The 27,432-nt window shown below is 35.8% G+C and overlaps 3 protein-coding genes across 4 annotated transcripts; all 3 read right to left on the bottom strand.

Annotated features, from left to right (window-relative positions):
- Positions 1-6,561: 6,561 nt before the first annotated feature.
- On the bottom strand, positions 6,562-9,417 carry LOC117622592 (zinc finger CCCH domain-containing protein 28-like). Its single transcript, XM_034353327.1, has 2 exons — positions 8,395-9,417; positions 6,562-7,317 (listed from the first exon to the last, which is right to left on the bottom strand). Exons 1-2 carry the CDS (start codon positions 8,945-8,947, stop codon positions 7,079-7,081), a joined length of 792 nt encoding a protein of 263 aa, XP_034209218.1. The 5' UTR covers positions 8,948-9,417; the 3' UTR covers positions 6,562-7,078.
- A 3,686-nt stretch (positions 9,418-13,103) lies between these two features.
- LOC117622217 (biotin carboxyl carrier protein of acetyl-CoA carboxylase) lies at positions 13,104-17,721 on the bottom strand. Of its 2 annotated transcripts, XR_004584961.1 has the most exons (10): positions 17,504-17,721; positions 16,687-16,875; positions 15,873-15,952; positions 14,820-14,879; positions 14,399-14,632; positions 14,268-14,330; positions 13,687-13,755; positions 13,535-13,580; positions 13,290-13,444; positions 13,104-13,209 (listed from the first exon to the last, which is right to left on the bottom strand). XR_004584961.1 is itself a non-coding variant. In XM_034352811.1 (9 exons), exons 1-9 carry the CDS (start codon positions 17,511-17,513, stop codon positions 13,374-13,376), a joined length of 822 nt encoding a protein of 273 aa, XP_034208702.1. In that variant the 5' UTR covers positions 17,514-17,721; the 3' UTR covers positions 13,104-13,373. The 2 variants fall into 2 exon arrangements, 1 of the variants encoding a protein (XP_034208702.1); XM_034352811.1 differs by having other exon boundaries at positions 13,104-13,444.
- A 4,825-nt stretch (positions 17,722-22,546) lies between these two features.
- On the bottom strand, positions 22,547-24,528 carry LOC117622237 (uncharacterized RNA-binding protein C17H9.04c). Its single transcript, XM_034352837.1, has 4 exons — positions 24,401-24,528; positions 23,552-23,960; positions 22,950-23,046; positions 22,547-22,838 (listed from the first exon to the last, which is right to left on the bottom strand). The coding sequence occupies exons 2-3, from the start codon at positions 23,950-23,952 to the stop codon at positions 22,971-22,973; spliced, it is 477 nt and encodes a 158-aa protein (XP_034208728.1). The 5' UTR covers positions 23,953-23,960; positions 24,401-24,528; the 3' UTR covers positions 22,547-22,838; positions 22,950-22,970.
- Between the last annotated feature and the right edge of the window lie 2,904 nt (positions 24,529-27,432).

Raw genomic sequence — 27,432 nt, 5'->3', positions numbered from 1 at the left:
GTTGTTTTATTTAACAACGTCTAATATTTATCGTCGTTGTTTGTTTCTGAAAATAGGACGTACAAATTTTGTAATACGACTCTCATATATTAGTAACCGACGTTGTTTGTTTTTCAACGTCTATTATATAAATACATACGTCGTAAATAATGACACCGACAACTATTTCCACGTCATCTTTTATAGAAAAATCGAAGTGGAAAATGTATTATACGACGGCTGGTTTTATCTAGGCGACGTAGTAGGAATAAATAACGTCGTCTTCTAATGTCCTTAAAGACGTCATATTTTTTGTTGTCGTGAAAATGATATTTAACGGCGTATTATTTTATTTTTCGTCGTTGTATGTCTATTTTGCGGCCTTGTTCTGTTAATATGTGTCATATTTTTCCTTTTTAACGACGGTTTGTTTAGAGAGTTGGTCGTATATTCTCAACCCCGACTGCTTTTTTCGATCTTTTTGCAGTACAAAGACGTCGTTTTTTATTTGTTGATGACGTTGTATATTTTAACAACGACGGTGATTTAGCGTCGTGGTTTATTAGGGAAAAGATGACGATGGATTCCACGACCGCTGAAAAACTGAATACACGACGGTGATTTACCGTCGTCTTTTTGCTTTTTTGTAGTTGTGTACGATTATGTTTCGTGATATGATATGTTGTTCATCTTATTTATATATATAATTGTTGTATTAATAATTGACACAAATTAATGTGCTAATCATCCAATTATAAACTAGGAATGAGTAAAAAAAAGTAAATGAAATGAAACAAATTATATATGTGATTTAAGTGATATAATCCTAATCATAAACTCTTATTTATACATAATTATATATGTATCCAGGCCTAACGGGCCGGGCTTTTGTGGGTGGGCTGGGCCGGGCTTTCTTGGGCTTAATTGGGCTGGGCCAATGGGCCTGGCCGGGCTTCAAACACCCAAGCCCAAGCCTAGCCCAACCCAAGGCACGCCGGGCCATCTCAAAGCCCATAACTGGCAGGCCCGGGTTTTTTTTGATGGGCCGGGCGGGCCCCCATCGGCCCATGAGCCCGCGGGCCGAATGATGAGGCCTAATTGGGGGAGTCAAACAAAAAACAAAAACAAAAATGGAATGTTAAAAGTTAAAACGTGCGTTTAACTTAAAACCAATGTTCAAAGAAACCAAAACCTCAAAAAACGTTGTTTTGAAGAAAACCTAATTTTTTTTTTTTTTTTATAAAAAAAATCACGCAACTTCATCATCCTCTCTCATCTCTCCGCCTCCACCACCTCCCATCTCTCTCTACCTCCATCCTCTCTCATCTCTCTCTGCCTCCATCATCTCCTCTTGCACGCCCTTGAAATAAGATTAGCCCAGCAGCAGCTACAAAGAAAAGAAGAAAACTTCAAAGATACCTCTGACGAGTAGAGAAGAAGCCGTTGCCGCCACTGGTTGGGTTGAGAAGAGTAGAGAAGTAGCCACCCGACCCACCCAGGCCGCCTAACTCCCTGGCCTACCCCTAACGTTTATGGTGAACTCGCGACAGTGTTCTCCCGCCTAACGCCTAGGAGCCGCCTAGCGCCTAGGTCTATTTTTCAGAGTTTCTTCTTCTTTTTTTGTGGTAAGTGGTGAAGAGATAAGAAAACATTTAAAAAGGGCATGAAAGATGAAGAAAAATTAATAAAATAAAAACAAAAAATTATTTTTAATTTTACTCAACAATCATTTGATATTAATTTGTCCTTACCAGCCCTTAAATGTCATATGAATCATCAGATTTTTGACTGGCATTGGCCTAATGCATGAAAGCACTTGTGATAATAAGAGTAGAACGGAATTGTGTCTGTGCTTAATATGGAGGAGACATAAAGCCAAGGCAGAACCAAGCTGGTGGGTGTTGAGTTTTCTGCATGTTTTTAAAATAAAGCCAACTCACACAATTGCAAAAGTAACAACACCCTATGTATGAGCCCTAATCATACCAAGAATGTGTTATATTAAATCTGGAAAGAATGTCTTCAAAGGAAAAACACCAGTTGGCTAGACTTACAATAAAAAGGGAGTGAAGTGAAGACAAGTGAAAGAGAATGGAGCATCAAGCTCACAACACCCTTCTTGACATGGAGTCTCTCATCTTGCATTGCATGAGAGAAAAAATTATAGACAGAGAGCACATAGATGTAATGCAGCCACACCATGCACCTTGCAAGTCAAAAATGAGGTGAAAATGGAGATTGGGAGTTTTGAACCCTAAAGCAACTGACAATATCACCAACCTAAGTCTCTGGAAAATACGAGATACATATACATGACAGTCCTGCTTTATATGCGAACTAAATGTATAATTTTAAAGTATAAAATTCCAACTTGTGGAAAATACGAGATACATATACATGACAGTCCTGCTTTACTTCATATACAGATCTAAGTACATACATGAGAACTATAACTGGAGCTTGTGAGAAGTTCACTTTCAGATCTAAGTACATACAAAACAAGACAATTGTGTTTGACCAAGAAGCTTTGTTAAGAGTACATTTGGATACCCCCAAATTGACCAAGAATCTTTGTTAAGAGTTCATTTGGATAGGGGCAGCAAGTTGAACTGGGAAACAGAAGCCTTTAGGTTCCTTTTGTTGATGCTCAAAATGGTTAGGCCAAGGTTGAGTCCAACTTAGTGATGAGGTGTGATGGATGATGGATGAAGATGAGGACCTTCACCAAGTGTGTGAGGATTTGGGCAAACGATAAACATATAGAAGACAAGATATACGTGGTTCACCCGAATGATGGGCTACGTCCACGGAGAAAGGTGTTCTCATTATGATAATGTTTGTTTACATTTGTACAAGGGGATTAGACCCAAATATAGAGATAACAAGTGAGAAGCTCAGCCTAGAGATGGATCCAGAAGAGAGAGTACTCAAGAGCCAGTCCCCTTCTAAGGAAAGAGTAGTCTTCTTTTATAGGTGAGGGGAGTCTCCATCTCTTGTAGTTTTCCGATGTGGGACTCCTCTTGCTTTGCTTAGAGTTGTGATTTGTGGTGATGCTTCTTTGGCTAAGGTGATGACCTCTCAAAGCATGGCACTCGAATGATCTAGCCTAGCTAGTTGCTCGGTCAGTTATGGTACAAACAGTAGTCCCCCAAGTTCTCGAGTAAGAAGGTACTTCTTGGTTGGGGACTTGTAATTTTAAGTGCACTGGCCGAGCAACACCATAGTTCATCTTCCAAGCTGTATAGTGCACTGCCCATAGTCCCCTAAGTCCCGGGTAAGAAGGACATTTGGAAGGGAGAGAACTTGGCACGAGGGTGCCGAAGGTAAAGGGGATGCCGAAGGCACAAAGCTTGCATGTCGCAAGGCAATGTGCCTAGGCACGAGGGTGCCGAAGGCATAAGAATTGCATGTCGCAAGGCAATGGGCCTAGGCACGAGGGGGCCGAAGGCATAAGACTTGCATGTTGCAGGACATGTACTTAGGCACGGGGGTGCCGAAGGTGACACAAGGTGTGGCTAGGCACGAGGGTGCCGAAGGCACAAAGCTTCTATGTCGCAAGGCGATGTGGCTAGGCACGGGAGTGCCGAAGGCCCAAAGCTTGCATGTCGCAAGGCGATGTGGCTAGGCACTGGGGTGCCGAAGGTAACGTGGCTAGGCACGGGGGTGCCGAAGTCCCAAAGCTTGCTCGGGAGCTAGGCCTTCGAAGGAGCCGGGCCATTCGAAAATTTAAGACTCCAAAATTTCTCCATGGCCCTTGCCGTTCGGCAAGGGTCTAGCCATTTTTTTTGGTGCTCCGGAGCTAGGCCTTCGAAGGAGCCGGGCCATTTGAAAATTTGAGACTCCAAAATTTCTCCATGGCCCTTGCCGTTCGGCAAGGGTCTAGCCATTTTTTTTTGGTGGAATGGCACTTTGAATTGAGATGGTGGTTTGGCCATGCAAGACATGCAAAATGATACCTACATTATGATTGGCTAATAGATTGGTGGACTTGTACCATTTATGTTGGCAAATGGGAATAAAATAAAGACACAAGATAAGAAATGGAGATCTTATCTTTTGGAAGCCCACTCATCAATATTCATCAAAGGTGCCGAACGGTAAGGCATGTAAAAAAAACTATGGTGGCCCACATACTTCCTCTTCTTCTGGACTATTATATTGCAAGGATTTATCTTCTGCATGTCACTCTTTTGGCACTCACGGTTGCTTCAGCATGGGATTGCCGAACGGCAACTTAGGTGATGCCGATTGTAAGAGTGCCGAAGGACACTGAAAAAGGGGGAAACGACAGAAGCTTTTTGTGTTGATTCCCACAGACGGCGCCAAACTGTTGATGCTCAAAATGGTTAGGCCAAGGTTGAGTCCAACTTAGTGATGAGGTGTGATGGATGATGGATGAAGGTGAGGACCTTCACCAAGTGTGTGAGGATTTGGGCAAACGATAAACATATAGAAGACAAGATATCCGTGGTTCACCCGAATGATGGGCTACGTCCACGGAGAAGGGTGTTCTCATTATGATAATGTTTGTTTACATTTGTACAAAGGGATTAGACCCAAATATAGAGATAACAAGTGAGAAGCTCAGCCTAGAGATGGATCCAGAAGAGAGAGTACTCAAGAGCCAATCCCCTTCTAAGGAAAGAGTAGTCTTCTTTTATAGGTGAGGGGGAGTCTCCATCTCTTGTAGTTTTCCGATGTGGGACTCCTCTTGCTTTGCTTAGAGTTGTGATTTGTGATGATGCTTCTTTGGCTAAGGTGATGACCTCTCAAAGCATGGCACTCGAATGATCTAGCCTAGCTAGTTGCTCGGTCAGTTATGGTACAAACACCTTTTATGAAAAGTGAAAGGACATATTTTGATTCCCATGGTCAGCAAGTCTGTGATTCTGATAGGGTGGTGATCATCTTCACTGTTAATGAGCTGGCTCTATTTTAGAAGCGACCCATGTACAGTAAAGGAGACGCTTCTATTGAAATTCAAAGATGTTTAGAAGTTTTCTAATGTGGAACCATTTTTTCGGTTTTCCCAAATTTTTTATAGAATTAGCATAGCCACGCGACTGTACTATTTTAAAAAACAATAAATAAAAAACCGAGGATTGCCGCTCGGCTATGCTATTTACATATAAAAAAAGATAACCCGCCTTGTGAGCAGGTGCCACGAGTCAAAATAGGTATAGCCGAGCGGCTATAATATTTTTTAATCATTAATAAAACCTAGTAAGGCGGAACGGCTATACTATTTTTTGGAAAAATAAAAAAACGAGTATAGCCCATCGGCTACACTATTTATATATATAAAAGGGACCTGCTTAGTCAAAATAGGTGTAGCCGCACAGCTATACTATTTTAAAAAAAAAACCAAAAACATGAGTACAGCCGCCATTTATTTATATAAAAAGAGAACTCGCCGAGCAATAGGAGCCACGTGTGGAAAATAGTATAGCCGGGCGGCGATACTATTTTTAGAATCACCGAGTATAGCCGCCCGGCTATACCATTTGTAAAAAAGGGACCCATCTGCCGTTAAGGGGTCCAAGTGTCAAAATAAGTATAGCCGCCCGGCTATACTATTTTTATTAAAAAAAAATTAAAAACCCGGTATGGCCGCCCGGCTATACCTTTGAAATATTCTATTTATTTAAGTACACGTACGTGTTTTTCAATAGTTTGAGTCTGGAGGGCCAAGAAGGGAGGTAAGGCTCTATTTTGATGATTTCGACTTTTGTTTTTGAAATTTCGGAACTTTCTCAATCCAGGGACCAAAGAGAAGAAAAGTAAAGTTTGGTCTTAGTCTAGGGGCCATTGCTACAATTTTATCCCATATATATGTTTTCAAAATCCGTAGTTTGTCACACCACTGCAGATCACCCCATTTCAAGGGTATTTCAGTATTTTTCATAATAATAAAAATTCTAAATTAAAAGATGGAAATTATAAGGAACTAAAAAAAATTAAGGGAAAACTGAAATTAATATATATTATATTATAACAGAATATAGAAAATATAGAAAAACAATCAGATTGCGGCACAGTAAAAAACCCTTCGCATTCAGTAAAGTTTTGAACTTTTGATATTTTTTAACGTACTTTTACTGGTGAGCAAAGCTACACTACACTACAGATGACGCAATAATTGAAAAAAATAAAAATAAAAATCATAAAGCACCAGCTTTGTAGAGCAACTTGCTCAACTTCTTGGACGACCTGTTTACAAATAGCATGTCCGCTGGCCTATCCACTCTGAGGTTCATCAAATCTTAAAGCACTCTGCATTTCCCTCATCGCTTCTGCATCCTAAAAATGGCATGATGATAAAGAGATGAACTACTGTGTCGTCGCAAATTTTAATTCCATAGAAAAGGAATATTGGGAAAGTAGAGATGCATCAAGAATTTGGCAGCAATAGAACCATGGAAACAGTAGGAACAAGAGCTTAAGAATTTGAAACACTGAACAATAAATGCAAAGAGCATAGTTATCAAATGTTGCTGAAAACAACATTTAAAGAAACACCAACCATTCCTCATTACTCATTTTCTACAAATTTACCAACTGGAATTACTAGAGTCTAACACAACAGCAAACGCATACGGTAGATTTTGAGCAGCCACAAATCAGATTCATACACACACAACCAAGAACACACATAGCTAAGGAGCATTCTCTGAGAGTCACTTGCAAATAACATTTTCAAGTCAGTTCACACTACACGAACCAATTTTCTGCTAGGTACATCCATTTGACACACCACATCTTGTAAAAAGAAAACATGCCTTTACAAAAGCAAAGTAACGACTGAAATCCCTGGATAACAGAGATAGGGGAAAATCAAGATATAAGAAGCCCTCTTTGTAGGGACTTAGGTTTGCTGGTTTTCTGGTCGAGTTGGATTCTCCTGATTCAGCAGAGTTGGAGTCATACGAAGCATCTTCTGATTATTAAGCTGTAAGCCATGTATCGAGATCAAACGTCAATCCCACACTTGTTCAACAAAATTAAGGTGTTAGATCTAGGAAAACACAACAAACTTCCTATCTGTACAAGAAGAATACAGAACTAATCTCTTCCTTTACACATATCAAACTAAACTCGATCAGCACTCCGCTTTACTTGATGAGCCATGTACAAGGGGGATATCTTCAATCCAATCAGCATAGATGCGACTCATTTTCTCGAGTTCATTCCACTTGAAGTCACATTCCCTACCCTGCACTTGTTTGTGATAAGTAGCCCCAATTCCCATCCTACGTTTTGACATACTTGTAGAAGAAGTCCTCGAATTCTGCACACTTCCAGATTCCACTGCCATATAGCCACAAAGCTTCATTAGTTCTGTAAAACAATGATACGACTCGGAGTTTAGTTTTCTGAGAATCATTGCACATCCCACAACATTGAGCATCTCTTAGTCAATCAAAAGGGACATTGATGAATGTGAACAATCAGCAATTCATGACTCCAGATTGGTTCTGCAGGATATCATAACTGCCTCTGGTTCATCACTACAAATGGCTACCGATAATGGGTGCCATTTTTGTAATGATCAGTACAAGATGAAGGTTATGTACTTTAAAAACAAAATAGTGCTCAAATGCCCAAAATGAAGGTTATGTACATTATCAACTTACCATTTCTCTTTAGAGCACATGAAAAAAAAAAAAAGGTAAAGAAACTCTGTCAATACAACAACAACAAAAAAAAAATTTAAGAGAAGAGTAATCAAGTTCATGTCAAACATTCGATGCATCAAGCAGACAACCAGGCACTGAAAGACTATATCGCTCTCCATAAGCTTATAAACCAACTTGCAAAAAGAGCAAAAACCTTATAAGGCCACTATGAAATCATACATATCTAATATCAATTTCCTTGGAGAAGCCTGGTCACCTTCTAAATAAGAATTGAGAAAATTGCAACAGCATTATGAATACCATCACCAATCACGCATTCCAAATACCAAGTCCATTAGACCAATATCCCCTGGGTGCCTCTTCTGACATAATGAACCAATGAAACGAAACTAGAGTTCTTATGGGGCATGACTCATGAGAAATCAATTGATCCTCACAATGGGCCAGACATACTTTAATGAGGTCAAGCAACCAATTTTTTTTTCATGTTCTAGGCAAAATAAGCAAAATAAGTAAAATAAACAATTTCCTATGTCCCTTACACTTAAGCTATGACTAATAATAAATTTGAATTTTAGCACACCAATGTTACTTCATTACATTAGTTAGATTAATAAAGGTGAAATATACCAAGAATATAACATGTAAAATATTCATATGACCAAACTTATAGCAAGTAATCATCAGCAAAACTATGATATGCACGAAAAAATATGCTGGACCCAAAATAATCAACATTTTCAACAAATTAAACTTTTAGTAGAGTCAAAATCCATACCCAAAGACCTCTTTCTGTAAAATTGACCAGAACCACCAATGTGAGCCCCAGTAGTTGAAATGCTTATCGCTGACTTCTCTCTGATGTTTTCAGGAGTTACATGATGAGGATAGCGGCATTTGTCTCCATATGTGCATTTTCCCCCATTAAAGAACAATCTGCATACATCATTAGAAGTTCTTCTATGATCACAAGTCCTGGCCTTGAAGCCCTCCTCAGTTTCCAGTCCTTGCCAATTACGCCAAGTCTTGCGGAGATCACTAATTCCATGGGCAAAACAACATCCCCGCCTATAATGGCAATTGCCCATTTTGAAGTTATTGCAAAGTCTGGTTTTGAAATTACAATGCAACATTTTATTCTGCGCCGTGGGAATCGTAGAGATCAATACAACTTCAGAAGTTCTGGGTTTCTTGAAAGGTTGGCTTTCAATGTCAGAGAGATCTTTGAAATCTTTATCCGCATTAGGAAATTCAGGCTTTAGTTGATGCTTGTTGTCACCGGATTCAAGATATGGGGTAAAGAATTGGCAAGTAGGTCCAGAATCGCTCATGTTGGTACAGAACTTGAAACCAAGTTGGAGCTCAAACTGTTTGTTGAAATGTCAAAGAACCCAGAAGAAAACTAAGCTCCAGACATAGTTGGAGCTGAAATTCAAGAAAACCCAGGTGCAATTTCAGAACAAATCAGTGGGCATTAATCAAGAAATGAGAGCCATTCTGTTTCAATGTTTGCAAATTCGCAATGTATCGCAATCCAGATGAACATTTCTAAGTTGGGAATGGACGGAATGGACCAAATTGAAATATTCAGAAAACCCAGATGAGATTGTACCTAAGTGAAAGTTCATTATGCGCCTCAGCTAAATTGTTATGAAACCAAAATGATGAAAAGTGGAAAACCCTAAACCCTGACTGTATTTCGCATCCATTAGTGACATGTTTAATTGAGTAGATGGGATGACAAGGGAGAGTTGGTCGAGGTTGAGTATGCTATTCCCATTTGGCCTTCTGCCAAGTAAACGGGAAGCTCGTCGAGTACATGGACACCCGATATTTTTGTCATTAAAACTTTTTCCTCAAGAAAATGATTTTAGAAAATTATAATGCAATGACTTTTTATCACAAATGGTCCTCTACGTTTACGACATTATCACGAATGGTCCTTGAAGTTTTTTTATGACACTAATAATCCTTAACGTTTGAGCTTTTTATCACAAATGATTTATAAATTCTGTTAAGCGTGACGTGAAAGATAAGTGGAGCTCACCTGTCCAATTATATTGTGACATGTGGATAAAAATAATTAAATAATTTTTTAATGAAAATTCCAATTTTTTTTCTGCAACTTTTCATCCCCCTTCCTTACTCCGTGTCTCTCTCCCCCTCTGCCCTCGCTCTCCACCCTTTGCTCTCCATCTCTTCTCCCTGTCAACTCCAGTCGCCAAATTTCTACTAAGCTAATCATTTGAAAAAACACCAAATATTGTGATAGGCGTACAAGTAGTTGAATTTCTAGAAGTGTGTATCTTCTACCTCAAAAAATATCCTAGTCCTCCATGGAATCAGCTGTCCACCCAATAATCAACCAAAAAACTAGTATATTAAGAACTTAAGCCGATCTGCTTGACTTAGAGGAACAGACCCAAATCAAATCACTATGGAAACCGTGGAGTACATAGAGTACTTGAATTTTGGACCTGGATCAGATACAAGGCACTAGGTCAAATGGGGAGGCTATAAAAAGAATTGCAGTGAAGAGATTGCGAGGCAGTTTACAGTTGGTTTGTTCTTACATGGAGCAAGTCATTGGCTAAAGACAACAGACATTCCACTTTCTTATGGTTCATAAGGAGAAGGAGACAGGGAGATGGAGAGCAAAGGGTAGAGAGCGAGAGAGACGGAGTAAGGAGGGGGATGAAAAGTTGCAGAAAAAAAATAAATATGGAATTTTCATTAAAAACTTATTTAATTATTTTTTTATCCACGTGTCACAATGTAATTGGGTAGGTGGACTCCACTTAGTCACACGTAACAGAATTTATAACGGCAAGGATCATTTATAATAAAAAGCCCAAACATTAAGGACTATTAGTGTCACAAAAAAACCTCAATGACCATTCGTGATAATTTCGTAAACGTGAAGGACTATTTGTGATAAAAAGCCTAATGCAATACATGAAAAATGGAATAAGACATAGGATTTTTGTAAACCGCATATCCTTCTCGTATAATGTATAGTCTAGACTCGGATTGAGGTTAGGGCCTATACCAGACCTTCCAGGTTAGGATGCTCTCCTTCTTTTTCATGAACCGGCTTCACTAGGCACTCATGGTTTTGTTTATAGGCTCAAGTTTATGGTATATTCCCAAAAAAAATCTTTCTAGGAATTCAAGTGCCCACGCATACACGGCCCTTCACCTTTCCCTTCCCGAGGAATGTGGGATTGCTCACTGATCTTTCCTCTTCTCGCCTTGCATCCTTTAGGGCTCATAGTTCTTACCATTCACCCATTTGGGGCCCAACATCCTTGCTAGTATACTTTCGGTCGGGGTCTAGCTCTAATACCATTTTGTCCTGACCTTGCTTCACTAGCAAGATATTGTTCGCTTGGGTTCTAGGCCCTCGCAGTTTTGTTATTTGGCTCAAGCTTATGTTATCTTGCCCTAAATGCTTATTGCCACGAAGTCAAGTAACCACACATATATGGCACTTCATATTTCTCTCCCCGAGCAATGTGGGATTGCTCACTGATCTCGCCCCCTCTCCATTTCCATCTTTCACAGCCCACAAGTCCAAGTGTACCAACAAGAATGTCGGGCCCAAAGAGGGGTGGGGATTGTGAGACCATGGGATGGTGCCACAATCCCCCATCGCTTGGGTGAGGAAAGGTGAAGTACCTTATATGTGAAAATTTCCTCTCCCTTAATAAGACGTGTTATGGGCTTGAAAGCCCAAGAGCAAATACGTGTGTGTATGAGGCCCAAAGCGAACAACATTTTGCAAAGACAATGGGCTGTGACATTCTTCCTCTTTCTATCTTCTTCCTTTTTCTTTTCCCTCTTACTCGATTCAACAAATCAATGGCTCGCCACTGTCACCTCTTCATAGCATCTCATCTTCCTAAACCAAAAATCAGGCAAACTGAACCGAAATCGTATCAGTTTAGATTTGTTCGGTTCCCCTAGACATTGGTAAGAAAGATAAAGAGGAGGCGATTAAATCGGAAAGAGTGAATGTGAGAGCTGAAGAGGTCAGTTGGTCCCACTAAGAGAAGTGAGATCTATCAAAGAGTGGAGAGATTTAAAAGTAAAACGAAAACGAAAAACTTAAAACAATTTTAATTACCCTAATTTTGAAATGAGTTTTCTTTTTGTCAAGAAAAATAGTTACCAAAAATGTTCTCATTATTAAAATTTCAAAAAAGAGTGGCGATTTTCACACACCTATTTTGTATATTGGCACTTCTTTCTTTGGTTTTTAATGCATTCATTTTCTTATTTGGATAACAAAACGTCCCTGGAGTTTACAAAACTATTAAGTTGCGTCTTTTCTTTTGTTTGTGTAACCTTGGGGGACCACGAATGACCCAAAATTTTAAAATAAAAATAAAAATGCAAGATGATAGTTTTGTGAACCTCAGGGACGTTTTGTGATTTTAAAAAAACCTTATTATACTATTGGAATTTTATCACAACTAGTCTCTAAATTTTTTAAAGATTCCTCATTTTAGTCCTCAAACTTTCAAATCAACTAATGTAACCCTTAATCTTTTGGTCGACATATCAATTTGATCCCTCTTATCACATTACATCAAAACCCTTGTTAAAGTTGCGCACTTGATGGCTCGCACTAACTTTAAAGGGGTGTTTTTGTCAAAAAATACTACATATCCACCAAAAAATATATATATATATATATATATGTATATGAAGCTCGTGTCTTATGCTCAACAACGTGAATTTTGTTTTGTCTCCTTTGTATATAAGCTATATTTTGACAGAAATACTCCTTTGTAGTTGGTCAAGCGGCCAATTTTAATAAAAGTTTTTACGGATTGCAACAATATGGATAATATTGAAATGTAAACACAAAAGATTGAGCAACATATTGATTGATTCGAGAATTTAAGGACTAAAATGAAAACTTCAAAAAAAAAATGTTCAAGACCTAATTATTAAAGTATAAAAATCAAGGGAGGAATGCAAGGGTACAAACTAGAAGGGTGAAAATCGTCACCCAAAAAAACCAAGGGAAATAAGAAATATAAAGGTAAAAACGAAATGATTACCAAAGTTTGGCTATTAACTGAAGTTGTAAAATTACTTTATACAATTCCTTGACTTACAAATTTCTTTTCTTTTGTTGTTTTTTTTATTTTTTAAATTTAAACCTTCGCTTGCATTGAAAAAGAAAACTTTCATAGATTCGCAACACATACCTACATAAGTTCTCTACCACATCCAACACAGAATAACCTGACCAACAACCAGCCCACAGAAAACCGCCCTTATTCAGATCTAACTTCATTAATTAGATCGAATTCAAATCAAAATCCAATTCGTTGACACATCTTTCAGCCTGTATGTTTAGAAGAGGTATAGTCTTTACAATCACTTATCAGATTAACTCAGCTGGTTCTTCACAAAAGCTACTAGAAAAACTGAACAATCATATCCTTCTTCAATCGGGCTGTAAAGGCAAAAACGAAGCTAATTGCGACATTGGAATTGATTGTGTTAAAAAAAGTTACAAATTTCATGCCAAGATGTAACACTATATTATGTCCCTTCATGTAAATGAAGTTGTGCAAGGCTAACTCTGCAACAACATTGTACAAAAAACACAGTACACAATGCATATAAAAAATAGCTGGCAAAATATTACTGTTAAGGATAGTAGGAACTGAACAAATAAAAGAAAACTAGAACAAAACTGCTTCCTTTATTTTTCAATACAAGAATGAAAAACCAATCTATCTACTGAAGTTTCTTAATCCCAGGAAATGAGGGGAGAACTGCAATGAGAGCATCACCATATCCAACGGGATCTGTTAAGAAAAAATAGATTAGATGATAACTTCTACCAGTGGTATCAACAAAATCCTGCAGACAAAGAACTGAAACATAGCCAGACGTACCGCCATCTTCTCGTAGTATCTTGATGACCTCCCCAGATACATCAGACTTGGAAAGAAACAATGAGTGAGTCAAACACCACGTTAAATATAAAGGACAACAGCTGGGAAGAGAAGAGAAATCAATCACCCTGCCTCTCTCAACTGACATATACCTCAATTGGAAGCTCTCCACCAAGCTGTTCTATGTAGCAAATCACTTGGCCTTCCTTCACTATTTGCTTCTGTTATGTAAAAATTCAAAAATCAGAAAAATCAGTTAAAACACTAAGCATAGAAAAATGTTGTTAGATTTTTTCAATGATACAATCGAGCAAAGTATTTAGGGTGTAGGCAAGAGGAAAATTTTATTCATTTTAGTCCGATAGCCTAATATACTAGAGTTTCTTATTCATATTGAGATACAAAATTATTTTTGAATTAAAAATATTGTTTTAATTTCATCTGTTTTTTCCATGTTTTACATCACTAAGCTTACATGGATTATTGATGGCTCACAAGTAACAGCATAATGAACCTATACTAAGCCGAGAAATAAACAAGCTAACAAGTACACTGACAGAGACAAAAAGTCCAAAATGAAGCACGAGAAATCAAATTTGAGTCCCAAATCCCAATAAGACATCCCCACATCCTGACTGTGTGCCAGCCAAGTATTTCCATTAATGCCTTTAAGGAAGCAGGAAATTCAACAATTCTTTCGTTAAAATTAACAAATTTGCTGAAAAATATGCACCTCTTTACATGATGGCGGAGCACGCTTCCCCTTTATCGTTCGAGATCTCCTAAATAACCCCACCTGCACCATTGGTTGTTTTAGTATCCAGATTTTATAAAATGACAGAAACATTTAATTTGGGTTCTTACTCGTGGAGAATGAATTAACACCAAGCCATCATCTGCAGCTCTATCTAGCAATGTCTGGATATTCCTTGAAGAATGTTCCTGTCTAGTGATAGCTAAAGATTGTGTAGGAACTGAGCCATTCGAAGCAGGTGCTTCAGCACTTGCATTCACACTAACAGGAGCAGGAATTGGGGGAGGTAGAGTGCTAATTTTTTCAGTCAACTCCCTCAGCACATGCAACCGAAATCCACCGATCTGATTATAAGGTTGGAATGTGTGAAATTAATAATAGACAGAACGAAAGATAAATCAGCAGCATCCAATACTAATAGGAAGCATAAGGGAAAAAGGGAGGGGTTGTGAATGGAATATTTATTAGTTGTTAAAAAAAAAAAATACAATTCATAATATAAGCACTATTAAGAAAAACAGTCTTGCTTACTTTTAATTCGAACTCAGCAACTGAAGTTGTATCGCATATTGTTGTGACCAAAGATTCTACCTGCAAACCAAAGTAACCAAAAGACATGTTTTAAACTCATAAAAATGCTTTTGCATTAAGTGAGGACATGCATGCGTTTGTGAGTATGTAAAGAGAAAATTTTAAGATGAAAAGTTTGTTGGCCTAGTAATAATTAGGCAATTGCATGGCAACGTTAACAGAAGGAAATTTCACAAGAAGCTTAGATAAAATCAGTGAATCAATATTTTCTTCAAATATGAACTTGAAAGAAAATAGGGTGTGCATGTATTAAGATAATAGTTAAGGAAACAAAAATGTAGAGGAATTTCAAGAACATTATAGGGATATTTCACGATACCATCCAGGTCTATAATAATCTGACCTAACAATACATATTTTCAAGTCTAAATTGATTAAAGTTGTCTTTTCTTTTTCAAATTTGAAGTACCATAAAGCATGATTTTGCAATGTACAATAACAATAGCAGAATTATTACCCACAAGTAGTGATGAAAATAAAATGCCTGCAACTTGTGGTTTATAGTATTCTACCAATAACCTATTTTTCCATCCCTCTGTTTCAACACAAACCAAAGAAAATAAACTTGTGTATTTGAATGCAACTATTCAAGAAATCTAACACACGAAAAAAACTGCAGAGGCTGCACAAGATTTTTTTTTTTTTTTTCTTTCTAAAATAGTAAATTTGAAGTGTAGGGATGTGCTCTTTAAAGATGGTGATTATAACTATCTTATGACACCCTAGAAATAGAGAACTCGGACATCTACATGGTGCATAAAAAATTGGCAGATACCAGAAAAGAAGGAATTTACATTTTTCTCTCTGTCTTATTATTTGATATATAGAAAGAATAACCAAGCAAAAATACTTCTTGGATCATAATTCCTCCAAAAGTAAAACTCCAAGAAACAACCATTGCTATATTCACAACCCCACTAATCTTTAAATATGTGCCAATGGGAGAAAAGAGATATAGAATTAATAAGGGTCTCTAATTATTAGTGAACTTACCTCATCAAAATTTGGAATGAGCTGGTTTGTTGAACCAGAATCTCTACTCTCTGCAGGACCATCTTCTACACTTGTAGCAGCTGTTACATCATCAACAGAAAGATGATATGAGATAGACTATATGTTACAAGGACCAGATATTATCATGTTGACATAATACTACATTTACAAATTAATGAAACTTACTATTTCGTCACTCAGTACTGGACAAGAATCGCAAAAGTTTTGGCCTTGCAAATCCCAAGATAATGCCTACTTAATTTTTAATCACAGGACATATTAAAGATGACCAAATATGACTTAATAGGTTTCAGGACCTACATAAAATTTTGGGATTGGCAATAGTATATCATAAATGAATAGGCCAGTAATTTGGATTTATTAGAAAAAGATAAACAAACTTCATTCATCATTTCAACACCGAACTGAACAATATAATAGGAAGAATACAAGATTGTAAAATTCCATATAAAGAAAATTGGCGTATGTACCTAGACAATGTAACTTAAGAACATTGGCTTATTTACCTTTACAAAAATATTTTGTAAAGTGGATAGAAATGCACTAGTAAATCTACCCATATTCTCAAGTAATCAACTTCCATGTCATTTTCACTTCAGTTTCACAAAATTTACTAAGCTTAAAAAAAAAATGGATTATCATGTAATAGCATGTATATATTTATATACATGCATCAGTGAGAAGTCATATAATCCACCAAACTTAATGTTTTGAGTGCCAATAACCAAATTCCAGATTTGATGTATTACTGAGGGAGGAAAAGCAGACAAATATATCAACAAAAAGAACTTACACAGGGTTTCTAAAGATGGACCACTGAGTGCACGTAATACTTTGTCTGGTCGTCTTGATATTGACAAACATGAGTACAATTGTGGTTTTTGCCCTGTCCAAGGTTTTAGACCAGATGATTGTAGAATCCCGACTCTTGTTCTACCGAAGTTAAAGTTTGTAATTTTGGCATTCAATGTCCCAAGGCTACCTGCCACCCAAATCATATCACAAATGACTAATAATAAGAAGAAGAAATTCCTTCATTTCTATTTCATTTTCATTTGGTATACATTTATGCTTCTGTGCACGAATAAATAAGAATCACGCAGGAATAGACAAGCTTTATAAAGAAATGATAAAATCTACTAGAAACGAAGCAGACTATAAGACCCTCAAATTAACTTTCAAGTAGAATCTAATGATGCACTACGCTTGTAACATAGATGCTTGTGGTCAGTTTTTCTTCTCCTTCTTTATCTTCCTTTATCAGTTTTTACCATTTACTTACCAGTTACCACTAGGAACCAGAACAATTGAATTCAAGAATTTAGATTCACAAGGGAGTAAGTGCAATGTTTCAAACATGCACTAATTACTGTTGCAGCAACATGGTTAACCTTTTTTCATGAGCTGTGCCAAAAACTTCAATGGCTATAAGCAACAAAACCCTGTAATCCCAACCCCCAATTCCTAACTATAACTATAAATCAATTTACCAAAAACCCATTTCCCCATAATCAAAATAATGAATATAGGCATGTATAATTCACAACAAGAAGTAAAATCAGATTTCTCAAGTATATGTGTATCTGTGTGAAGGAGAGAGAGAGACTCACAGGAAGCCATGAAGATGCTTGAGCCTTGTGGGTAGGGGGGGTGGAGAGAATGAAGAAAGTGGCTAGAAGCTTGCAGAAACTTCACAGAGAAAAACCCAATTTGAAATGTCAATGCAAACTCAGCAGAAGTCAGAAGAAGAAGAAGGCAGAGAGTTGAGGCGGTGAGAGCCGAGCGAGACACACGGCCGTTAAGTTCCACAAATGACAACGGAATATAGGGACCGGTTAATTGGATTAGTACTCTGGCGACCCAGCCCAAGCCCAAATCTTGTTTTTCCTCAAAATCTATGCCTTTTTATTCTAATTTCTTGTCATTTTTATGTGAATATATAAAATAATAGAGGTAGAACTAGAAACATTGAATAGTTTTTTTAAGATTGAAATTCTTTCCGAAATATGTTGATCCGATTAGTGTCAGCCCTCGAACTTATGACTTACTAAGTTTTAGTTATATCACAAAGCTAATAAATCTACGAAACCAACATATTGAAATTATCTTTTGTTTTCAAATTTATAGACATGTTTGGTGTGCCAACAACAAGTGTAAAGTGCTTTTCTAGTTTAAATCGGATCCAAATTGATTTAGCTGGTTTTTGTTTATCTCCAAATTATGTTTTCCAAGTTTTGAAATGCTCAACAAACTTTCACCTACTTATTGGAAATGTCTTTTATCAATCCAATCTAAGGGGCATGACTTTCAATTCTTAACTTTTCTTTTATTGTAATGTGCCTGCTTTCTGATTACTTTTTTCCTTCTTTTTTTTCTTTTTTTTTTTTTTTTTTGGTTTTTTTGGTGTCAAAGATTAATTTGTTGGATTTGTGTTGTATACAACTTTTTTTTCCTTTTTCCTTTTTTTTAGTTTTTGGTGCCCAGAACTGCAAGATTGTAAAAACTGCAGGCCCGAAAATGTTTTCCAAGGAGCCCTCCATTGGACTTCGCTTGGATCAAGCCCATACCATTTCTATTTTTCATTTTGGGGTCAAGTGATTACCCTAAGTGCAATCAATAAGATTACACAAGAAGCAACCAGTATAAGTTAAAGAGAGAGGATGAGATACTGAGGCCATCCATCTCCATCCACTCAGGGCTATAGGCCGAATACAAGGCTACAATTTAGTTCTTCAAAATATTATTATTTTAATAAGTAGTGTATTTTTCTATCTTCGGTTATGCATGACTATATTTTAGGGCCCTTCGTATTTTATTATTTTGAGAAAAACTATGATACACATTCATACATTCCACTACTATGTATTTGTTTAAATTAATTAAACTACTATTTAGAGACAATATTCTAAATATGACATGTGTACGTTGATAAGCATTTATAAACACTGTGGATTGAAAATTGTGAGAAATGTGGAATAAAATGAGTGAAAATTTTTGAAGAAATTTGAAAGTATTTATAGACATATTTTAGGTTTTTGTTTTTTTGTTAAAAAAAAAAAGCCTATAACTGCTATTTTGAAAATATTCCTGCATTTCAAAAGGTTATGACCTCCCAATGATCAGAATCAATTTATAAAAAATAAAAAAAAATTATATACATTTAAACATTAAAAGAAAAAAAAACATTCCAAGAGGTTCTGACCGTTATATATAAAGCAAAAGGCAGAGAATGGTGAAACATTCAAAATACTAGAAAATATCTTTGGTTAATGCAAATATCAAAAATTCAAATTATTAATTAAATGAGGATAATATGGTAACTTCACACTTTTTCATATTTTAAAAAAAATTATTAAAAGAAAAAACACATAATGGATCCTATATTTATAGAACACAACTACCCATTATTTTTTTAATTCTAAAATAAATAAATAAAAATTTAAAAAAAAGCCTCTCGCAGGCGGGTGCAGAGAGGCTAGTATATATAAAGCAAAAGACAGAGAATGGTAAAATATTCAAAATACCAAAAAATACCATTGGTTAATCCAAACATTAAGAATTAAAATTATTAATTAAATGAGGATAATATGGTAAATTCATACTTTTTCATATTAAAAAAATTAAAAGAAAAAGAAAAATCAGATAATGAATCCTATTTTTATGGAACACAACTACCCATTATCTTTTTTAATTCTTAAATAAATTTAATTTTTTTAAAAAAAAATCCTCTTGCAGGCTCGAAAACACGTGCAGAGAGACTAGTATATATATATATATAACAGTCAGAACCTTTTATATATATGAAAAAAAAACTTTTTGGAAAGTTAAAAAATGAATTTAAATACATTTAAAACATTATATGAAAAAAAAAATTGTAATGGCTAGCTAATGTCAGTTCGCCTTTAATATCAACTCTTGGATTACATTTGCACGAGATGTTCCCTTGATCACATCCACACGTGATACTTCCTCTTGTTGGGCAACACATGCGCTCGGTCCACAAAAAAGATTTGACATGGGCTACAAGTAGCCTGGTTGGAGAACTAAAAAGCTAAATGTGGCCCTCAAAATTTGGCAATATATATATATATATATATTTGGGCCCATGGCTAGAGATGGATTTTTTCATGTTTTGAGAGCTAAATATGGCCTATGTTTCATCGTTGTCGTCATCGTCACTGCCGTCGTCGTCGTCTTCGCCGCCTTTGGCATCACCGCCGTTGTCGTCTTTGTTTAGGGTCTAGGGTTTAAACTTGTTCTTTTGCTTCAATTATGTGTTTCTCTTAGGATTTTAGTTGATTTGAGGAATGTATTTTAAGCTTTGATGTCGTCGTCATCGCTGCCGTCGCCATCATTGTCATCGTCGTCGCTGCCGTCGTCATCGTCGTCGTTGTCGTCGTCGTCGTCTCTTGTTTAGGGTCTAGGGTTTGAACTTGATCTTTTACTTCAGTTATGTGTTTCTCTTCGGATTTTAGTTGATTTGAGGAATGTATTTTAAGCTTTGATGATCGATTTTATCTTTTGTTACTATTTTAGTTATGGATCTCATTTTTGTTTAACAATGTATTGTATAACAGAGTATTAACAATATAGTTCTATGACAGAGTATTAACAATGTACTTCTGTGAAAGAGTATTAACAATGTACTTTTATGACAGAGTATTAACAATGTACTTCTATGACATAGTAGTATTAACAAGATAATTCTATGATATAGTATTAACAATGTTCTTCTATGACATAGTATTAACAATGTACTTTTATGAAGAGCCCCTGCTTGGTTTTGGCTATTTTTTAAAAAAAAAATAAATTGTTTGGGTTTTAAAAAAAAAATAATCTGGGCTTGGCTTGTTTTGGGTTTTTTTTTGAATTTTTTGTGTCGGCTTTTTTAAAGTTAATAAGTGACAATCATGTAATTTATAAGAACTTCAACACCCATTTCTTATGTAGTAAATTATTATTAGATGTGTTTCTAAAGTGCATTCCATGTAGTGATTTTTTTAATATAATTTCAGCCCATATTTTAAGTATAATAGTGGAGCTCCCAACAAAGTATGAGATGGAAAGACCTTCAATGGGTATCCCATCGGTGTCTTTGATATTCAATTGGTTAAGTGCTACCCCAAAACGCGAAGCTTTGAAACTTTTTTTTTGGCATCAACACTTATTAATTAATTTAAAACAATTTGCAAATTAGTTAACCTAGAACCGACCATGAAAAGTAGCAATATGCTCTTACACCACAATACATTTAATTCAAAACTCTATCCAACCTTCCATGGTATGAAGGAGAAATTTATTATAAAATTTATAGAAATTTGTATATTTTCAAGCACTCAATATTTTTTGTCAACCCCAATATTTTCTTTTTTAATTGTCAATATCAACATATAATACCTTAAAATCAACCCACCATTCCGACCACAAAGAAAAAAAAGACACAACCTTCTGTCCAATGCTTGTCTATATAGCTATATCATTGAATCATTGACAATCTTCTGCTTTTGACGAAGAGATAATATACTAAAAGGAATGCTTTGCCTTCTCTATACTACATGCAATCCCTATTTAATTTAATTCTCACAAACACTGTCAATGTGTTATATACTAAAAGAAATGCTTTATCTACTTTTTATTTTTTATTTATGGAATTATTGTTATATGCACAAACACGTGTCAAGTATTGAAAATGATAATAAAGATATAGTTTGGATTAAAATGGTGAGAAAAATACTTTTTATTGGAGCCGGATTGACACGCCATGAAACTAGCAATACTTGTAACTAGCTAGTTAGAATGAGATTTGACTAACAATATTGTAGACAAATTTGAAGTAACATAAAGCTGGCCTAAAAGGATGACAAGAATCTTGCTGCTTAAAGCATTGATAATGGAGTGCTAAGAGCAAGACACATATACATGTATGAATATGTATCACTTTTGAATCCACCATATACACATACTTTTAAAAGTACAAACCAGGTCAATGAAGGGAATCCAATGTGGCCATGTAAGCAAAAGAAATAGTGAAAATTATTAAATTAAATATCTATTCATTTTAGGGATAATTGAATAAAGCAAAGGAGAAGGAGAGCATAAAAATAAGTGCAAATGAACAAAGTGAAAGTAATTATAAAAAATCGTCATCCATTCACCTAATTTATAATCTTTGAAGTCGTGACGTGATCCCTTATTAATCGTTTTAATTTCATCAAACAAGATTAGCTTACAAATATTAAAATAAGAATTGGCTTAGTAGAATTGTTTTGTGTTTCTTTTGGCTTCGGTGAAATTTGATATTACATCTTGTACTTATCAGTTATCAGAATGCATGGTTGCTTTCTTTGATATCGATAATGCTTAGTGGAATTCATCACTTTTGCCTCAAGCAAGCTCCTTTTTAAAGTGAAACTACTCATATCTGACCAAATTTTCCTTTTGCATATATATATATATATATATATATTTGCTAAAGCTCCAATGGTGCTCCTTTTAAGTTTTCATTTGGATAATACATTTTTAGCAGCCTTTAGTGTGGATATTCTAATATTGATGAGTACGGTAGTGAGAGAGAGAGAGAGAGAGAGAGAGAGAGAGAGAGAGAGAGAGAGAGAGCATCTTATAATGAAGTTTGTGCACATCGTTTCAAGTAATGAAAAGAAAAAGGAATCATTCATTTCAGAAACCAGGCACATTACAATAATTAAATAAAAGGTTTAACACAAATGACAATAATGGGGAAATTAAAAAGCACCAAAATTACATTGATTAATTTAATTCTTATGGGAAACCTAACAAAATGCTAGGCATATATGTAGCTTATGTGGACATGGGTTCTTATGTGCCATGTTTCACCATGAAAAAACCCTAGAGCTAGCAACTCAAAGAAATAGGGAAGGAAAAACTGGTCATGATGATATCGTCTCTCTCGCTCATCAGCAATGCCTGCAATAAAATAAATAAACATATGACATCGTGAATTGATATTGAAAATGAGCAAGATCTAAAAATCATTGGTGTTAGTTTGGAACAACAAATGACAGCGTAAAAACCTACCCAAAATTGGCTAAATCCTGTCTAGTATGAGTCTCTTGGGGCATTGCATCTAAAACATTCCATTCTGCTAGCAAAGTTGTGTTCGTTGCACCCCAACCTGTCCAAAATAAAAAATATATATATATAGAGATGGAATGTTACAAATAGATACAAATGGGAAAGAAAAACGAGAACTAAACTCTACTTTCTATACGTGTGAAGAAATAGTTATATTAAAACAAATCGAACTCTTAACATATCTTAATTTTAAGCCAACCCACTTTCTTAATTCTTGAAAAGAAAAGGAGAGATTCGTAAAGTATCTAACTTGAAAAAGCAGTCAAAGAAATAGGAATATTTTCAGTACGTAAGTACTTTTTCGGTCAGATTTTCAATTTTATTTTTTGGTCAGATTTTCAATATTTAATGAGTACCTAAACTAGCTGAATATACATCTTGACAAAGCAAGCTGTAGCCAAACCAAAAGCAAGATTGTGTCCAAATTATCCAGGACCAACTTTTGTTGATACTGAAAATATATCCCAAATTATTTTTAGCCAAACACATTACACGTATTAATTGTAACATATATACACACATATGCATATTCCTGAATTTATCACCTGGTACAAATCCAATCTCCAGATTTCCATCCAGGTCGGGCACCGCCGCCAGCACCGCCACCAAGTCCTAACCCAAAACCCCGAGAGCGTGGCATGTCAGAGTCAAAGCCGCCTCCGCCTCCACCAGCGGCAGAGTCATCCTTGAAAGCACCACATTTGAAGCAGCTGGAGCGGCTGGCAAAATTGTGCGCCCCACAGTTGGCAGCAGCGCAGTACCAGTCGCCAGGCCTAACATCTGAGCCGGTACTCATGAAGCCGAACGAAGATCCTCCTCCTCCTCTTCCACCAAACCCCCCAAAGTCAACGCCGGACTTGGAATCTCCGCAGCGTTGGCATGAGTCACGCCTCTGGAAGTTGAGATGCTGGCATGACCTGCAGTTCCAATCTCCTGGCCTGCTCATCTTTTGATCTGCATTAATATTTTTTTTAAAATGTTTCAGAAATGGTATTTTAATTCATAAGTTTCTGAAATTTAAAATAAAGTCACTTTTTTTTTTTAAAATATAGATTTTCCTATATGGAAGCTACAGTGCTATGCATGAGAGATGTGGTAGGCCTTAGTATCAATAACTTACTTTATCGTAAAGCGACCTAGTTTCAAACATAAACACGATATCAGCATAATTTATTATAAACTTACTTTATTTTTCAAATATAAATACGATATCAGCACGATTTATTATGAACTTACTTCGTTATAAACAAAATTAAGAAATTAAATGCATCGAAAATGTTCATTATTCATACATAAAACTGAATTGAAACAAAAGAGAAGCCAAAAATCAAGATTCAGAAGGAAAGAAATTGTTAGAAAAAGCATTGTGGGAGATAGAAGAGAAGAGAAATAACCTTAAGAAAATGTAAGGATCGATCTTCTTCAGTACTGGATATGTTGGAGAAGAAAGAAGGGGATAATGATGAAGTGATGAGCCATGCAGGCAGGGAGTGGTTATATATATACAAAGTGAGGCCACAGAAAAGGGGAATAAATGGAGGGCCGTGTACTACTTTTTCGTATTCTTCAATTAGCAACCTTGATAAATGGAATCAGAGAAATCTAAAGGAAGAAAAAGAGAAGGGGAACTCGATATTCCACGATTCCAAAGAGAGGATATTTTGAATTTTGAATATGTACTTTGTTTACTGGCCCTCTTTCAATTTAGGGTTTTTTTGTTTTTTAACGTGAGAAATAATGCATGCATGTACACACTAGTACAATATACTACTATTCATGCTGATAACCCACTTTCACATTTGCTTCTTTCTTAAGATTAGTTTGTAACTTATTTCATTACTAATCACATCTCTTACAAAAGTGAGGTTTTTGTAGAGATATATATAATTGAAGTATATACAAGCATATTGTTTTAACTTGTAAAATCTTTGAAAAGTGAAATGTATTATGCAATTTAGATATTTTGTTTTAACTCTAGCACGTGTTCCAATTTAGTCTTTTATCAATTTTTATGTCTATTTAAGGGGTAAAATCGTCAGTTATGGTATAATTATTCTCTAAAACCAGTGAAAAATGTTACAAAATGACCAAATCAAAACACATGCCAAAGTTGAAAGACCAAAATGAATCTCGAGTATAAGTTTAAGGATCAATACGGTTAAAAATCGTAATTAATTCAACTAATAAAAAGTTTGGCAATCATTTGGAGTAAGAACATGCGATGAGCAGCTGCAAATCTACATGTGAGACTAGATTAAAAATATATATATATATATATATATATATATATATGTGTGTGTGTGTGTGTGTGTGTGTGAGTGAAAATGAAGAGATATCTAGATCGTTATTGTAGGACAAGTTACTTCCAATATCCAAAGGCAAAAGAATAGCAGATCATAATGAAAATGTAACCTGAAATTAAAAGTCATAAGTTTTCACACAATCAATATGATGGCTAGTCAGCTAGCCCGCCATCTTTAAGATTAATTGAAGTGATTAGGCTGACCAAAGGGAAAAATCTGATTCAGCCTTGCAGGTCTAGCACGCTAGCCCAACAATTCAAGACCCACAAAAAGAAAATACAGATTCTGTAGCCTAATTTCACTACAAATCTACCAATCAAGCAAACCATGAACCTAGAAAGGCCCTTTGACCATGGCATTAATTGGGACCCCTTTTACTTCATTAATATGGCATCTCAAATTGAGCTGCCACCACCTATATATGTTTGGGATTTTTGTAGGAATATCACTTGAATTTATATTTTAATTTTAATTTATCATTTTAAAGAAAAATTTAGGAGAAATGTGATTTTAATTTTTCAAAACTCATTATTTGTCATCTGACTTTAATACCATCCATTTTTAAGGAGATTTTAGTTTTTCCATCTTTAAGAAAAGAAATATATAAAAAAATAGACCTCTCTCTCCCTTTCTCCCCCACCTCAACCGCACCTGCTCCCAAAACACATCGCACTGAACCCCACCTCCCCTTCTTCTCTCTATGTGTCTCTCTGTGTCTCTCTCTCCGAGCATGGAAATGAAAAAATACCAAAAAGAAAAAAGAAGAAGAAAAAGGTGGACTCTATTTGGGTGGGCTGAGGGAATTTGTGTGTGGAGGCTAAGTGTTTCATTGTAGATAGAGGTGGAAAGGGTTGTGAAGAGGGAAGGGGGAATGGATTTCAAGGTGGGCAGGGTTGGTAAGAATTATTTTTTCTATTTTTAAAATATCCTTAAAAATAAATGAAAAATTAGATGGTGTTAAAGTGAGATGATAAATCAAATTAAGGTAACATTTCTCTTAAATTTTTCTTTAAAGTGACAAATTGAAACTGAGGTATAAGTTCAGGTAACATTTTACAAAAATCCCTATATAGATATATAACAAAATAACAGCCCCCAAGAAAAAGAAAAAAAAAATTAGAAACCCACAGATGGCTGAATGTAATTGGACAATGTGGAATTCTAATCAGCATCTCCTTCCATGAAATAGATATTCCCTAAACATAAAGCTCTTAGCAGGGCCACTTGTTATCTTAATTGTATCCATCAAAGGCCCAAGGGGGGTCTAGTCTCTCTCAATTTTACTTTGAGAATCAGCAGATTGACAGTCAATTTATTGGAAAAATTGCTCTTGCTTTACAAATTTGAATATTCCTTTATTCCTATTACGTTTCATAATTACAGACAGCTCAAGTGGAGTTAAACATTACCCAACTTTCTAAATGTGGCAAGACCACCCATTGGAACATTAAAAAGAGCATAGAATTATCATTGTAATTGAAATTTTTATTACCAAAATAGAAATTCTCATAGCTGGTATATCTATCCTCAAAGAAAATACCAACTACAGTCATTCACTTGCGCATAGATAATTATCGACGATAACGTATATATGTTAGACTCATATGCTATTAGGGATTATTGCCTGACGGAATTTTGGTGTTTCTTTTCCTTTTTCTTTGATTGTATTGATGGGAATAGTATCTTGAAGAGAGAAACTCAAAAGGGAGAAAAATGATAAAACCAAAAACAGAAAAAGAAGCAAAATGGTGAGTTTCAATAAAGGAAGTTGAAGCTGATGATGGAATAACAAGTCTTCGAGGTGTTGTTCATTTTGACCATCTTTCTTTTTTTTCCTTTTTCTTTTCTTTGCTGCTGCTGCTATTCCAATATTTCTCTCTCTCTCTCTCTCTCTCAAAAAAGAACTGCACATAAGGAGAGATCTGGCCTCCATTCTCTTGGAGAAGGGTAAAGGGGAAGAGAGGCAAACTGTAAAGAAGCAAAGAGAAGTGGGCAGCTGATGATTCGATTCTCTCTCCTCGGGAATCGTTTCCATGCATGAATGACTACGACTAACTTATATTTTCTTGGTCCCTTTTTTTTTTGTGTGTCCTCCTCTCGTCAATAATATTAATTCCTCAGGC

This window comes from Prunus dulcis, chromosome 3 (genome assembly GCF_902201215.1).
Source record: "Prunus dulcis chromosome 3, ALMONDv2, whole genome shotgun sequence".
NCBI classification, from domain to species: domain Eukaryota; kingdom Viridiplantae; phylum Streptophyta; class Magnoliopsida; order Rosales; family Rosaceae; genus Prunus; species Prunus dulcis.
The sequence above is the reverse complement of the archived record's forward strand: the minus strand, read 5'-3'. Positions and strand labels throughout refer to the sequence as shown.

Coding starts and splice junctions, on each gene's coding strand:
- LOC117622592 (XM_034353327.1), bottom strand. CDS start 8,947: ATGAGCGATTCTGGACCTACTTGCCAATTCTTTACCCCATATCTTGAA. Junction 7,318..8,394: donor TTACAGAAAGAGGTCTTTGG/GTATGGATTTTG, acceptor ATTGTTTTACAG/AACTAATGAAGCTTTGTGGC.
- LOC117622217 (XM_034352811.1), bottom strand. Junction 15,953..16,686: donor TCCATCTTTAGAAACCCTGT/GTAAGTTCTTTT, acceptor ATGATGTAACAG/CTGCTACAAGTGTAGAAGAT. Junction 14,331..14,398: donor TGTTAATTCATTCTCCACGA/GTAAGAACCCAA, acceptor CCAATGGTGCAG/GTGGGGTTATTTAGGAGATC.
- LOC117622237 (XM_034352837.1), bottom strand. CDS start 23,952: ATGAGCAGGCCAGGAGATTGGAACTGCAGGTCATGCCAGCATCTCAAC. Junction 23,047..23,551: donor GGAGATTGGATTTGTACCAG/GTGATAAATTCA, acceptor TATTTTGGACAG/GTTGGGGTGCAACGAACACA.